This window comes from Misgurnus anguillicaudatus, chromosome 10 (assembly GCF_027580225.2).
Source record: "Misgurnus anguillicaudatus chromosome 10, ASM2758022v2, whole genome shotgun sequence".
Taxonomy (NCBI): domain Eukaryota; kingdom Metazoa; phylum Chordata; class Actinopteri; order Cypriniformes; family Cobitidae; genus Misgurnus; species Misgurnus anguillicaudatus.
The window spans coordinates 35,100,100-35,116,794 of NC_073346.2; the positions used below are offsets into that span (position 1 = coordinate 35,100,100).

General features: G+C 36.6%; 1 protein-coding gene across 1 annotated transcript in view; it reads left to right on the top strand.

Moving 5' to 3' along the window:
* Positions 1-16,456, top strand: part of LOC129448625 (CD276 antigen-like) — a 53,192-nt gene extending 36,736 nt beyond the window's left edge. The window contains exons 2-5 of the mRNA XM_073872490.1: positions 7,194-7,565; positions 7,860-8,135; positions 9,441-9,548; positions 15,837-16,456. Coding sequence (XP_073728591.1) covers positions 7,194-7,565; positions 7,860-8,135; positions 9,441-9,548; positions 15,837-15,901 — 821 coding nt within the window. The 3' untranslated portion in view covers positions 15,902-16,456. The remainder of the gene's footprint in view (positions 1-7,193; positions 7,566-7,859; positions 8,136-9,440; positions 9,549-15,836) is intronic.
* Positions 16,457-16,695: the final 239 nt, after the last annotated feature.

The following is a 16,695-nucleotide window of genomic DNA, read 5'->3' on the forward strand; positions in this document are numbered from 1 at the left end:
TTACATATTAATTTCTACTGTAAAGTTGGCCATTATAAAGCCGCTCTATGCATTTCGGCGTTTTTGTCAAACAGCGACCCCTAGAGTCGCTGGAGAATACTTGCAACTGTCGTAATTTCCCACTCTAGTACTCCAAAGATAATGACCAGGTAATGTTTCACAATTTCATACAAATATTTGGCTACTGCATAGTCTACTAAATTACAGATGATGGTAATAGGATAATAAGAAGTTTATTCCAAGTGTAGAGTGCATATAATAATAAAGTACCGCGATTGCTAGCTTATAACGTTATAATGATTTTTATAATGATTGCAGCTAAATCACAAGTAAACATTACAAAATGCCATGACAAAGTTAATTGTGTACGTTGCATTATTTCATAACATTGTTCGTTATAATGTCACTATACATGATTATTGCTATTTATCATAATAGTTTGCAAATTGTGCATGTTTATACTATTTACAACCTCTAGGCTTATTTATGTCCTGATGATTATGTGACATATTGACAACTGTTGTCATGATAATCGCATGACATACTACAAGCAAGCGCAACAACATACAACATAGACCGCAAACAAGTTTACAAATGAGAGATTTACTTACTAATCCATCAACAAGATCGCCAGATCAGCATCCCATCCAGTGCTGTCTTTTAGCTTACGCCAACGAGTAAAACCTGACCGAGTGGGACACTTGGTCCGGTTACTAACGCGGTCAGATTCCTTTTCCTACTCTCTTCCGAACGCGCTTTCTTAACTTTTAAATCGTTAAGCCTCACGTCTCAAATTCGCGCGTGCAGTTGTTGTTATATGCTTGATCAACTTCATGCAGCGCTGCAAGAACCGACAGCCGGATGACGTCAAAGTGCCGTCTCGGATCATTCTCGCGGTACTTTGACGTCATCTGGCGGTCGGTTCTTGCAGCGCCACACGAAGTCGAACAAGCCTAACGTGTGTGACGTCGTTGCCGTAAAGCAAGTCGTGATTCTCGCGTGATTTCTCAGGGGCACTTCTCTCAAGCTTGCATTGGTGGTTTGCTAGCGGCGTCCTACCCGAGCTTCAAAAGGAGGATGATTCGCCCTATTATGACTTTGTTTACCACTAAAATAACTTTGAAGCTGTTATATTAAGGTAAAATAACTGCATAGTGTGTCTTTAACATGGAGGTCTATGGGAATTGACTTCCTTTTAGAGCCTGTCTCTAGCGGCCAGTCGATGAATTGCTGTTAAATCACTTCCGTATTGGATTTATCAGAGAGATCGGAAGGTTGCCCCTCGCTCAGAACAGATCAAAGTCCACCTGCCTCCCATAGCTTTCCCGGCGAGCAAATTCAGTTGATGGTGAGTCTAACTTTAGTCCTGACAGCATTGTGGGGAAAATAATCCAACGTATTTACAGAGTGTGCGTAATGGGGCAGTCACATTTACTTTACTATACAGATCCGTATCCATGTGCGATTGTCCTGAGCCGCAGACACCCCTTCCTCGGCTGACCTGGCCACACGGAGCACATGCACACGCGCGCACACACAAAGGCGAAACGTCTCCGCACTGGATAAGAACACGCTATCTTATAAATATTAATGACGGTTATGATGTACTACAGTAATTAGCCACGTCACAGCCTGTGACGTTTACACGATATGGAGTTTATACCCGGAAGACAAAAATATTACAAAAAAACTAAAAATTAACTAGTTTTCTCCTAATGTTAAAATTAACAGATATTATAATTTTCTTTTATGATGTGCAACACAACTAACTTTGTTTACATCTAAAAAAAAGTGTTGGTTAGTGTTTCATGACGCTTTAATAGTTGATTTTGCGCTTTTCCGTGACACGAATATGGTGGTGCGCATGGCAGAAGTGACGTCTTTGGTACCCATGGATATATATATATATATATTTATTTTGGATGCTATTGTAATATTAAACTGTACCTTGGAATGTTGTGACTGGCCAATCAGAATCAAGCATCATAATAGTCTCTTGTATTTAGGGTTGTGCCGATAGACGATATCATCGTCCATCGTGATGGTTGACTGACATCACGATGGAGAGTCACCATCGTGATGCCACGCCCCCTCCCCACTCCGCTGCGAGTCGACATACACTTACTCTCTTCTATATAGACTATAGTTAACCTAATATCTTTGCGTGAATTGCTCTATAAATTAAATAGAAAATATAACTAATGCATATATGCTATTTTAAATACTGTAGTCTATGCCTGAGACGTGACGTGTGTTAGTCTGTGAAAATATCCTGTCAGGCATTTGATCTTGACTAGGGATGGGCACGGATATTCGAATATTCGAATGGCAATAATAATTCGAATTTAAAAAATGCTATTCGAATGTTTGTTTGTTTTTAATGTGCCACCAAAGGGTAACAACTTATTTGATGCTTTTTCACTTCATCTATACTGTCTTTTACAGACTTAAATGTAAAATATACATGAACATTAATTTGTATGTATTTCTGATTGTTTGGCAATGCAGATTGCAGACGAATTTAAGTTTTTCCTTTTATCTCTGGGTTTGTCCGCGCCGCGCCGTATTTGGCCACTGGCTCAGTGAGGGCTCACGTGTTATTAAACGTGCTTCTCCGCCGCCCGAATCAACACATCATGAGAGATTTGTAAGCTTTCTGTTATAAAGTCTACTTTATTTTGTTAATAAGGAGACAGACACGGAGAACGAAATGAAACGGAGAACATTTATTATATGCGGTGCTCTTTTGAAAATGAACCGGATAACTGCACATGGCAGTTTAAAGCAAAGCATTATTGTATCTAGTCAGAAGAACGGGCTTTCACCGAAGCAGGTAGGATAAATACGGTTTTCTTTATTCACAAATACATGTCAAACTAAACTGAGAAGATATTTAAATGGCGACTGAGCAGTCGGTTATGTAGATGTGTTTTTTCATTTGCTCCGGGCTCTTGGTGTTTTGAGTCTGTTTAAATGATGATAGCCTACTTTGTCAAGTCCTCAAACTTTAAACTTCGCAAGTCCTCAAACTTCGCTTAGATTTGGGGTTAGTGTATAATATTTGGTATAATATAATGTATGTAAGATCAAACAGTAATGAATTAATACTAACGACCGACTTGAAACTAAGGTTTTGACTAGACTTCGCTCCGCATTAAGTTTTAACGCATTTTTTTCTGTAGGATATTTTTTAAGAAGAATTTAAAATATATATAAATAAAATATATTTTTTTACAATGTTTTCAACTTAAAAATACATACATATATACATATATATATATATATATATATATATATATATATATATATATATATATATATATATATATATATATATATATATATATATATATATATATATATATATATATATATATATATATATATATATATATACATACAGAATATAAGTTTAGCTTGTTGTGGATATTTCCTAATTAAGCCTTCTGTGAAATTATGACAAAATGAAAAATACAAAACACGCATGTCTTAATTAACATAATTTAAATAAACGAATATTCGTTCTTTAAGAGCTTAAATATTCGAAAAATTAAATATTAAAAGTAATAGTAAATTACTGGTAATAGTAAGTTACTGGAAAATGCCCATCCCTAATCTTGACATTGCTAGAATCTTGTCTTTTTACATGTTGTACATTTATCTTAAAATAATTAATTTTGTACAAGAAAACAGCCCATATTTATCATTTATTAGTAGCCTATTGTAGTGTCTCGGGAGATCGTGCTCATTGTTACATTGAGGCTATACTGCACTGAAGCGGCAGATTAGGATATAAACTCAGAATTCAGCGAACGTCAAGAACAAGAAAACGGGAACAACACTCCGACCGAAACGCGGGATTTACATACACAGACCATGTTTAAATTTCGATGTGTCTGGCCCTGTTCACTTTGTCTAGTTTTAATAAGCTGCGGATTGAAGTGCTGGCTGCTCCCCGCGGTGCTGAAGACCCGCTCTCTGACGGAGTACTGGTGGCACATACGCAGATATTTACGTGCAAAATTTGGAAAGCGCGGAGGAGTCGTTGGGTTAGTAAAATAACGAAATTATAGCTTTTAAATAGAAAAAAATATTTATGTAAAGAGATTAAAAAGTGCTTAAAAGTGCACAACTCTTCTTCAGTGGATTAAAGCTACTTTTTCCCCTTATGTGCAACCTATAGTAGTTGGGATAGTAAAATAACAAAATAATAGATTTTAAGTACAGAATAGTATTTATGTAAAATATATATTAAAATAAAAAGTGCACAAGTCTTCTTAAGTGGAAGTAATAAAGTAAAATAACGAATAATAATTATATAATAACGAATAATAACGAAAAATTAAAATACCCCCCTCCCACCTAACGATATCATCGTCCATCGCGATGGTTTACGTAACCATCGTCAACTGCCAATTTATGGGGACATCGCCCAACCCTACTTGTATTATCTTTCTAGAGACTGTTTCTTATACACAGGTTTCCTCTTTACAAACATTACAGGGTGCGCGCGCATGGAGGCAGGAAGCCCAATTGTTGAGCCGCTACTGCAAGAACTTTATGTATTAAAGCTTTCTTTATTGTTTGTATATTGATAAAACTTGATTTTAGTTGGATCTGTTTTTCTGTCTTTAATTTTGCAGTGTTACTGTGATACATGTATGAATTATCATGTTAGGCTAGTAACGTAATAGCTACTGGTATGTTAAACATCAGCACCCAGTGCTGTTGGTGTTGGTACTATTTTCCACGCAACAACTGCTTGGCATTTTGACTTAATGTCTCTTCTTTCTGCCTCTCAGTTGCTTGCACAAGTAGTGATGAGGTCGCCAAGAAATCTATTGGAATGGACTGTTACTATTGTCATATTGGGTATGTTTTGGAGGAAGTGCTCACTTATAAAAGTAAAATAGTATATATTTTGCATGTTTTTCATCACTAAGCATATCAATGCAGACATCCCACCTCAGATGAGTGAGAGAGGTCAGGTTCCAAAATTTTAATATACAGAAAAATACTACATTAAGTACATTAAAGCAGTGGTTCTCAAACTGGGGGCCGCGAGATGGTGCCAGGGGGGCCCCAGTTTTATGACATTTTATAAAATACATGAATTTATCATGAATTCTGTGTAATTAAACCAAAAAATATATAAGGCTACTAACTAACAGCACTTCTTTTAATTTTATATGTTTTGTTTCATTAAAATTTTACATATTAGAACAAATTTGTCATAAATTTTCTTTGGGGGGGCCGCGAAGAAATGCACTGTACACAAGGGGGGCCGCACGCTGAAAAAGTTTGAGAACCACTGCATTAAAGAATACCCCTTCTTAAACAGGGGTGAAACATATTCATTAGATATCATCCATTTCAGTAGCACAGAAAAAAGCTATGCTATTGAATGTCATAATATTAAATTTAAAACATATTATAATGTATAATTTATATTAAAGGTGCCGGGTTTTTTTTGTTGTTTTCGAACCTTTGATTGTGTTTATGGTGCACAATATAACATCTTCATGTTTCGTTTGTAAAAATGTATTGTAGTGTATTTTGAGCTAAAACTTTATAGACACATTCGGGGGGTACCAGAATGTTTTATTGCTGAAAACACTTAAGGCCATTTCGCACTGGTCAGACACACTCCAACAGATGTGTCTGTTGGAGTCTGTCTGACCAGTGTGAAACCCCTGTTGGCAGTTGTTGGATCGAAGTAAATGAGACTTTAGAATGTGGGTGTCTGTTGGAATCAGTTGGAGTTGGTAGTTGTTTGACCAGTGCGAATTGGCCTTTAGCGGCCCTTTAACATCATATACCCGGAAAGTAGAGGGCTTTAGTCCAAAATACCTGTTTTCTGTAGTCCATGAAAAGTAAATTCTGTTAAAGAAAATATCTCGCTTGGCACTGAACTTTAAGCTTTATAATTTTGCAGGCATTATTTGAAGAGTTTGGTTCCAAAACGCAATAAATCCATTTTAACTAATTTCTGATTAGGACTGGCGTTTATTGCGTTTTGGGAAAAAAGGAAGAAAAGATGACAAAATAACACGGCGGATTTTGTGTAAACTAAGGCCTAGTCCACACGGACACGGGTATTTTTATAACCGTGAGTTTTTTCACGCGGTTCAGCCGTTCGTCCACACGAAACCTCAGTATCAGGGCACTGAAACCGAGCATATTTGAAAACCCCGGCCAGGGTGAGCTTTTTAAGAAACCCCGGCTACAGTGGTGTCATGTAGAGAGTAAAACCGGGGGTTTTACCTTGCGACGTCAGAGTGTGCGCCGTTATCCACTGTGTTTGACGTCAAGATTGTGCGCCGCTGACTCCTTTGTTGATGATTCTGTGCAATGGCGGACGTATCTTGCTAATTATAACTATGCTAACAGGGCTTCTAACATGTATACAGATAGATGCTCAGTTATCTTACTATATTGCGGAACACGATTTGGATTATATCCCCGCCTGCTGGTGTGGCATGCTCTTGACAGCGCTTGATAGAGTGCTTTTGCCTTATCGTGTGGATGAATATTTAATTTAAACCGAGCATGTGTGGACGGGATTTAAGAATTTACTTTTTAATACTGACCTGATACAATACTGATTTTGAAGGGTAACTAATTTTTTAAAAATGGTGTTTATCGCGTTTCGGAACCAAACTCTTCATTTATGCTCTAACAGCAACATTACACACTAACTACAGTTTGAAAAATGGGATCACAAAAACCGCACCTTTAATGTATAAATTATTATAATTGTTTTTTTGGGGTGGGTGTGGTCAGTGAGCTACCTCCCAGAAATCAGTTTTTTAAGGATGGGATGTCTGTGAGTATTCTGGTGAATAAAAACCTTTACAGTCTATGGTAAAAACGCATATGCATATCTTTTGACTGACTTAATTTATATGAGTTTATATATTTTTTTAAATCTGTCGATTGGATAATTGCTTAGTTGCTTATCATAATTCACAATCTGAGTAATAATAGGTTCAAATTTTATATTAACATTAAATATTCAGTAAGCTGTAAACAATGCACAAAACATCATGCCACAATAAAGCTACTAGAAACATTTCCAAATGTTCATATTTAAAATATTCAGGGTACTTTTGTTAATTGCTTTTGTTAGTTACTGGTTTAATCAGCCATGGTTTGTTCTGTATCTCATCCGTGTTTTTATGTGATCTCTTCAGCACACAGTCTCTTACTGTGGTCCAGGGTGAATCCTCAGCAGGTTCCTGTGGAGAAGATTGTAGCTCCTCCAGGTTCAAATGTCACACTCAGCTGCTCTTTTCCTGTGAAACCAAATATGGTTTTTGACAGTTTGGTCATAAACTGGCAGCGTGGTGATAAAGTGGTGCACAGCTTCTATAATGGCAGTGATCAGCTTGACAATCAGAATGAAGTTTACAAAGGAAGGACGTCTCTCTTTACTGACCAACTAGAGACAGGGAATGCATCACTAATGTTAAATGACATTCAGCCAGAACATGATGGAGACTACAAGTGTTCAGTCACATGTAACAATGGTCCTTATGGACAGAAGGTACAGCTACTTGTAGCAGGTGAGTGAACATTTTAAACTTTAGACATTATGTAAAAACAACATTTATGTGTGAAATACCTTTTTTTCAATACACTTATCATTTAACTTTTATTTATTTTAACTTTTCCCCCACAAACTTAAAGTACCCAAGCATTACCAATACTGAACATCTTTATATGTTAATAAAATAATAAAAATAACAATAATAATTATTCAATACACTTATTATTAGCAGTCCTGCTTGGTGGTGCAGAAATTACACACTTAATTTAAAACAATACTCTCTGTGATCTTTTATCACCTCTCCCGTAAGCTCCATATGATGAACCAGAAATTGCCGTCCAGTATCTTTGTAAGAACATCACCATCAGTCTTTCATCTTCTCATGGCTTCCCTGAACCTGATGTGACTTGGTTTGCACCTATGGGAGATGAAGTTAAAACACTAACACTTGACAGCAGGGGTCGCTATAGACTGCAGAGTAACATAACCTTGAATCTGACCTCTACAGTAACTGTGAGAGTAGAGATGAGTCTGGATGTACTGTCACAAAAGTTCAGCACGGCACTTACACTTCATCCTCAACCAGGTATTTCACAACAATATTAAGTAAAGCTGCATTACTATGTTTAGTGGCCATGTTGCAGTATTTAAACATGGATTACAATGTACGGGGTTTTCTAAGTTATGCCCAGCTCTAAAATGATAAGTTTTTATTAAAAAAAGCTAAACGATTTTTTTGAATGATATATTTATAAAATGTTTTTTAGTCATCTTTTATAATTCATTTAACAACTATATTTATTCATTTGGCAGAAGCTCGGCATATGTGAGTAAAGCATAAAAGGATTAATGATATTAAGTCTGTTAATCTGTTTAAAATAAATACTTTACAGTAACATGTTATGTCAACATTAGTTTATGCAGTAGCTAACATGAAGTAACAGTGCATTAACACAGGCGAAGCGGTAACGCTTCCCATTCACTTTTAATGGGTGACGTCATGCATTGCCGAACTGAATTGTGGATCCGTCGGCGCTGCATCAGTGGCCCTGTCCCAAATGGCGCACTTCATGTGGACTTTCGGTCTTGTGGCCTTAAATTGCGCATGCTCGCTTAGTCTACGAGTCCATAGGGTGTCCCTTCTGTTATTTCTGCGCTTCAAAGAGTGTTCATCAGCGCCCCCTTTGCTCCCTTAATGCGGTCTTCAGCGAAGCCCGCACTGCAGCAGTCTTCGCACACTTTACCAACCCAGAAGTCCTTGCAAAAGACCAATTGGACCACAAGTCCGGAGTGTGCCATTGGGACAGGGCCAGTGCCGTTGCTCGTGGCAGAAGTTGAACATTTCTCAACTTTTCAAGCAGCAACGCGTGCGACAGCCAATCATATCGTCTTATGCAAATAACCTAAGCAGAGCCAGCCAATTACGTTAATGGAAGACCGGAGCATGTGTAGCGACCACTGTGATTGGCTGTTGGCCACGCTTCAGACAAGCCTTCCATTAGAGTTAACGCTTACACCTCCTTTGAATGTACCATAACAAACAGTACTTTTTTGGAGCATTTTTTATTCTGGTTAATGCTATTTTTTACATATACTAACAGATTTGTAATTGGTTATTTTTAAATAAGTATTTGTTCACTTTTATGATATTATTCAATATTGATATTTTAAGAGCTATTCTTTGCTCTTAATGCTATTGTTCAAGTTTCTATTATTTAATTGTAAATGAACATTTACCCAGATAAATAAAATGTGTTAATGTTATTACTTAATCAGCCCTAATCTTTAAGGAATTAAATCTTACCGAATTAATTGTTAGAAATGTTTGAGCTCTACTGATTTTTCCAATACATACACTGCCTAATTTTTTAACATTTGCTTTTTTCTACAGGACGCTGTAAAGAAGAAACTCCCCGCTGCAGGATTGGGTTTTGTATATCTGTAGTGCTGATGATTCCTGCACTTATAATCCTTGTTATCCATTTACATGGCAAAAAATGTAATTATTTTTTGTGTAACCAATTTTTTATTTAACTTAACTCTGCACTAGACTACCAAAAATGTGCAAAAATATGGGCCCATATTAGCTGCATTTCTACATGCACAAAAGGTGGTCAATAAGGGATTTTATCCAATTGCAGGTTACAACAGCACAGTTTACATGCATCCTAATCATTGCAATCTAATTAAAATGTTAGTTTACATTCTATATAATCCGAACCAAAAGTGTGCAACCGTACACTCAGGGTTGCCAGATTCGCTTACCAAAACCAACCCGATTGACATTCAAAACGAGTCCAAAAGCATTCCAACGACTATTAACAGCCCAATAACCAATTAACCTTTAATCTTTAACTCGCAGAAAAAAATCAACAATAAAATACCCCAAATCTCAACTCCACCAAAAAGGAAAGCATTTCTCGTCGAGTTCTTTAACTCTGGATAAATGTACAACCAAAGTTGAGTTGTTCTTAAGAAGTTTTCCGATATAGGCAACTTAAACACAATTTTCAAAAGGCATGGTGCTATTTCATTGCTTTATGTTATGAAAGTTACACATGACATGAGTGCTGCAGAATGAACAACGCGTGACACCATTACCTCAATAATGCCAGAACAGATGGTACACACTCACAAATTTACCTGTTTAAACAAACGAAACAAGTGGACTATGATAAACAAGAACAAATGATTAGTAAACACTACTCTCCTCTATTGTTTCAGCTGTATAACTGACACCAATGCGTCATGTTTAATGGCAATTAATTGCCATTAAACTTGCGTTTATACAAACCATTGTATAAACGCAATATTGATATTGTAGTTGTGTGATAGGGCTCTTTATCAGCTGTTATTACCTGCTGCCTTGTGCCTCTGGCTTGGGGATGAACCGAAAGGAAAATTCTTGGCCGAATCCTAATAAAATAAAACACTCAGCCAAAGGCCGAAAACCGAACACGTTCTTTATACTGCATAAGTACCGTGGTGTGAAGAAGTGTTGGCCCCCTTCCTAATATGATTGTCACACTTGAATGTTTCAGATCATTAAACAAATTTAAATATTAATCAAGTAAAAGTAAAAAGATAACTAGGGCTGTCAATAGATTAAAAAAATTAATCTAGATTAATCTCATGATTTCATGAGTTAACTCGCGATTAATCGCAAATTAATCACACATTTTTGTCCATTCTAAATTTACCCTAATTTAACACTTCAGGTTTTTAATACTCTAATCATATATATACATACATAGATAGATGCTTTATGGAAATAAGAACAGCCTGTTTACATTTTTAACAGAACCATTAAGCAATTGTTTTGTATATGAATTTTCCTTTAAAGGGGTCATAGCGTGAAAATAAGATGTTTTTCATGTTTAAGTGCTATAATTGGGTCCCCAGTGCTTCTATCAACCTAGAAAATGTGATAAAGATTAACCCAGTAACTTAATTTGAGTAAGCCATTTTCTGCAAGCATGTTAAAAATTAGGTCGTTCAGATTTTGCCTGTTTTGTGAGGTAGGTAGCAAGGCGAATTACAATAATACCGCCCCCTTGATCTGTGCTAACCAACCATGGGAATGCAATTTAGTGCAGAGAGAAAGAGGGAGAAAAGTACAACTTGACAGCACATTTAAGTTTCAATTACAACAAATCACAATCATTGAGATCAGTGCTTGCATTTTATTCGCTCATTTGCATTTTAAAGACACACCCAAAAACGGCACACTTTTGCTCAGGCCTTCAAATTTGCGATTTTAACATGCTATAATAAATTATCTGTGTGGTATTTTGAGCTAAAACTTCACATACACACTCTGGGGACAGCAAAGATCTATATTACATCGTAAAAATATCTTATAATATGACCCCTTTAAGAAGAATTTTCTTTCTCCATTTTTGTTTGCTGCTGCATTATTTGTGACCTGTGCTGGCAAATTAAGTCAGAATTAGCAAATGTTCAAAAAACAGTAGTCATATTTTTGACATTGTCTATTAAAACATAGAACAATGCATGATTTGTTGGAATATAACAAAATATGACTGAACTACACCTGTTTGAAGTTGAAAGAGTCAAATTACCACAAAAATTACCACATCCATACAATAAATTACCACATCCATACCTTAAAATCACTGGTAAAACTAATAGATTTAGCACACACAAGCAAAAACATCATCAATATATGAAGAGTTTGGTTCCAAAACGCAATAAATCCATTTTGACAAATTTCGGTAAAAACGTGTTTTCTATACCAAGAAAGTGACAAGATGAAAACCAGTATTTTCTGTTACAAACTTTCACATAGCATCTTTAGGTTATAAAAACATAAAAAATTCAAATCCATAACTTGATTTTCAAAGATTTATTATAAAAACTAATTCTTTTTTCCACAAAATGCAATAAATCCATGACAGTTTTTTATTTCAAAATGCTATAAATCTATTAAATCAATGTATAAATGTGCATTCATCTTTACCATTTTATATTTATTTAGTTGACTAGTGGTATAGAATGATTAAAAAATAAACATTAATGGCATTAACCAAAACACTTACTTTGTTATATTAAGAACACAATGTTTTAGCATGAGAAGCTTGATGCTGTCTGGAGAGCAAGCAACCGAGTGCCTCTCGCGGAAATTATTAGCTGTTGATGGCTTACGTTTCTTTCCCGTCACAGAAAACCATCACAGGTTTGGCAATGCTATTAAAGTATTATTTTGTTTTGTTTGTTGATCTCGAAGTACAATGTAGATGAAGAAAACTAGGACTCCGTGTACTCAGCGCGCCGCCATGTTTGTTTACATTGCGTGACTGGTCCGCTGTAATATCAGAAATGGATTTATTGCATTCTGTAAAAAAGGAGGAGTGGCGTTTGTCGCATTTTGGGAAAAAAGGGAGAAAAGATGACAGAATATCACGGCGGGTATTGGATTTTGCGTAAAATTAATTATTTACTTTTAACTACTGACCTGATATAATACTGATTCTGGCAGTAACTCATTTTTTTCAAAAATGGCGTTTATTGCGTTTTGGAACCAAACTCTTCATATGTTAGACTTTTTTTCTTTTATTGTTTGATTGACATTGAAACAGACTGCTTAAAATCTAAGTGGTAATGTTAACCTACATATCAGATATTTTTACCCAACAGTTAACCAAACATTTACTTAAGACATAACAGATTATAGATCATACCTGCGTGAATTCTTATCAAAACAGATATTTTTAAAACTGTAATTTTGTGGAGATGTTTATATATCCGGGTCGCGTCTGTGTGCACGCGCTTCAGATGTCGGTCAGCGTCGAAGATCGCTTTTGAGTCTGTCGCTCTTAATAACTCTTTAACATTAATCAGGTACTGAACTTTATCTCTCTTAATGACTCTTTTAACATCAAGCAAGTCCTGCAGTCTTTTTTCTAAGTCATGCATAAAAGCGAAACCAAAATGAATTGAGACGCATCTTTGTATTAGATTAAGCATTAGGAGGACGGGAACGTTACACCTCAGACGTATAACTTTCAGATGTCCAACGAGCATTTAGAGCATTGGATTTGCTAGACGATTTGCTTAATGTTCTTATTTCTATGAAAACCTTTGGCTGTTTCTCAATTCCAAGAACGCAAAGAACGGACTTGCGTCCTCGTGTAGATTGAACTTGCAAGACAACCTCGGAAGAACAAACTCAGAAGGTCGCGAGAACACAGAACGCACTTATGAGAATTAAGATGTCTGCGATCTTCCTGTTGGTCACCTGACTTCCGCCATTGTTTTGCCGCAATGACTTATGGGGCGTGAAGCGATTTCACCGCGCTGGTCTGCACTCGATGCATCCTCGATATCAAGAACACATCCGGGTATTTTCATGCGTCCTCCGTCCTTGAGTTCTTGAGAATTGGAATGAACTTTCGACTGTTGATGATGACGTAGAGCAAGGACACGAGAACGCAAGATCGCTGAAGAACGCATATTGAGAAACAGCCTTTGACTCATAGACAGCTGGTCACATTTGCCTTGTCTCTGTTCATTCAACTATGGGCTGGACCAAGGGTCAAACAGAAATTGCACGTTGCGTTAATCGGCGTTAATAAACTTAGTGACGTTAAAATGAATTTGCATTAACGTCACAATTTTGACAGCCCTAAAGATGACACATATAAACACAACATGCAGTTTTTATATAAAGGTTTTTATAATGAGGGAAAAAAGAATCCATACCCACATGGACCTGTGTTAAAAAGCTGAAGCAAACTTGGGTTCTGCAGCAGGTCAATGATCCAAAACACACACGCAAGTCCACCTCTGAATGGATGAAGAAAACAAAATAAAGACTTTGGAGGAGTGGCCTAGTCAAAGTCCTGACCTCAATCCTATTAAGATGCTGTGACATGACCTTAAAAATGTGGTTTATGCTCAAAAACCCTAAAATGTAGCTGAATTACAACAATTCTGCAAAGATGAATGGGCCAACCCCCCCACCCCCCCCCGTGCTATAACAGACTAGTTGTAGCGTTATCACAAACGCTAGATTGCAGTTGTTGCTGCTAAGGGTGGCCCATCCAGTTATAGGTTTAGGGGGCAAGCACTTTTTTGTGTTTGGATTTTGTTTTCCCTTCATAATAAAAACTTTCATTTAAAAACTGCATGTTAATCAAAGATAACACGCGTTTGATGAGCTGAAACATAAAGTGTGACAAACATGCAAAAAAAAAAACAGGAAGGGGCCACTTTTTCACACTACCGTACAGTAACATTTTCAGAATGACATTTTTTTGCTATATTTATTTTACATTTTATTTAACAAATAACTTTTTTAAAAATTTCAGCAGACATTATAGGGCATTTTTACACCTAGTCACTTCTTTAATTGGATAGATATCCGATTCGTTTAAACGGTTCAATTTACATTCGTGAGACTCTTAGCTAAACTGATATTAATCCGATCTTCTATTTCCGCACAAAATGCAATTCCATATTCATTACTCTGCCTTAAGAAACTTGCAATGACGCTTAAGACCGTAAAAAAATATGAACGTAGTGTCCGTGACGTCACCCATTGGTTTGTGAAGATCGCTTTTGAAGCTTAAAGTAGGCGTTGCCTGCCGTCGCCATCTTGGCCGCGCGTCCCCGCGAATTACTCGCGGAAAATCGAAAATGGGTAAAGAGGCGGGACATGGGTGAAGCTAAGGTGAAATCACGCCCACCTAGCGCGAGTCTAGTGACAGCAGTGGCTGTTCAACCGACACTCAAGCGGCCACGCCCTTAATTATGCAGAAGTTTATGGCTTAATATAATCTAAACGGGTGAGTTACAAAAAAATTCACCCCCCTTACAGTTGTCATGAAGGGCAAAATTAGCTATATAGGCCAAAAACACTTTTTGTACCAGGCTGTAAACATATTATTTTCTTCTGTAAAGTTGGCCATTTTTAACATGGGAGTCTATGGGAATTGACTCCCTTTTGAAGCCAGCCTCCAGCGGCCAGTCGATGAATTGCAGTTTAAGTCACTTCCGTGTTGGCTTCATTAGAGAGATCGGAAGGTTGCCCCTCGGTTATAACAGGAGATGACAGAGGAAAAGGCGCTCAATTAGCGTTTCTGTCTAACAGAATGCTTTGTTAATAAATCTTTTATTTCTCGTTTAATATAAGCGTGCTTGTCATTGTCGGACGTTACTTGTTCTAGGACGTTTTTATTACATACTGCTGTCACTCTTCGTCATTACTCTTCTCATCTATAAACAGTATCTCGCTCTTCATGCATAAGCATTCAGCAGACAAGTGCCCAGGATCACTGCCGTGTCTATCATACGCTGCATGTTGTTAAGGGTGTCTTGATAAATGAAAGTTGTAACGCTGTATGTTTGTTGCATTTATGAAGCGTGCACGCCTCTCATTCTGTGCTGGTTGCTAGATCGTGTCAAAGACCTCATTGTTCTGTCAAATGTATTCTGTCTTTTCCCTTGCTTGGGCCGAACGCAGAAAAAGTTTTTTTCTATTTCTGCAGAATAACTTTAGTTGCCAGACATTCGGTGCATCCCTACTCTGGCTTAATCGCAGCCATGCTGATATAGAGCTATATTACACTTTTTTATACCTTTTATACCTATTATACCTTGAGTGATATCTGAATTGTAAAAGCTGCTATAATTTTTTTATCTTAGAACCGGCAACAAAGAAACACGAACTTTATTTTTTTACTATTTATAATTGCACCTAGGAGTTAAAATTTTGTGGTTATGATGTGGCCCTGGGTTGCAGGCTTATCTCTCTCTTCGTTCTCAGGTGAATCACCACTACAGCTCATTTTTGAGCTAGAGAGGAGTATGAAATTACTACAGTGTTTTTAGCTCCAATGGGAAAGCATTTGGTTAGCAACACAAAGTTTGTGGTCTCGATTTGGGAACACGCTAAAAAAGCACTAGTAAAGGCGTATGACGAATATGTGTAAATGTAAATAAAGGTGGCTAGTAAACCTTCTTCAGACTGAACTATAAGGATTGTGGTATGTTTGATTATACACTGTGAAAAAGAAAATGATGCGTGCAAATTCAAGTCAATTGAAGTTTTTGATATAGTTGGCATAACTTAAAAAACAGTTGAAATCATTTAACTTTAATCTTGTTTATTGAAGTTCTGTGTGCATTTTGTGTATTTTGCTTTTCTTCTGTTACTCCCTATTAAATCTTAGGTTCTGTTAGGTTCTGTTTATTGGCGGTTTCAAACCTCAATCATCATTCTACTGGTTGTAAACCACTGTGTGCTGTACTCTAGGTGGAGAATTTGATGTAACTAACGTTTGCTTCCACTGTTTTTGTTAGCCTTTTTGATGTGAATTGAACAGAGTTTGCACTCTAAAAATGCTCCTATTTGTTTTCCAAATGGTTGTTTGTCATAATCATATTTTTTATATTAAACCTTTTTTATACCTTTTTAAAATAAGGTGTCTTTCTTTCTTTTTATTATTTATAGGGCACACATAATACAACAGTTGTTGCCCAAGGTACTTCACAAAAATAAACAATTATTTAAATATTTCTGCTTTCACTCTGGAACAGAAGACTGAAGTGTGATATAGAGCAATATTTCCTTGTTTTCTCCAACCTAGTGAGAGGGGGCACACTGTAAAAAGTTGTATTAACTT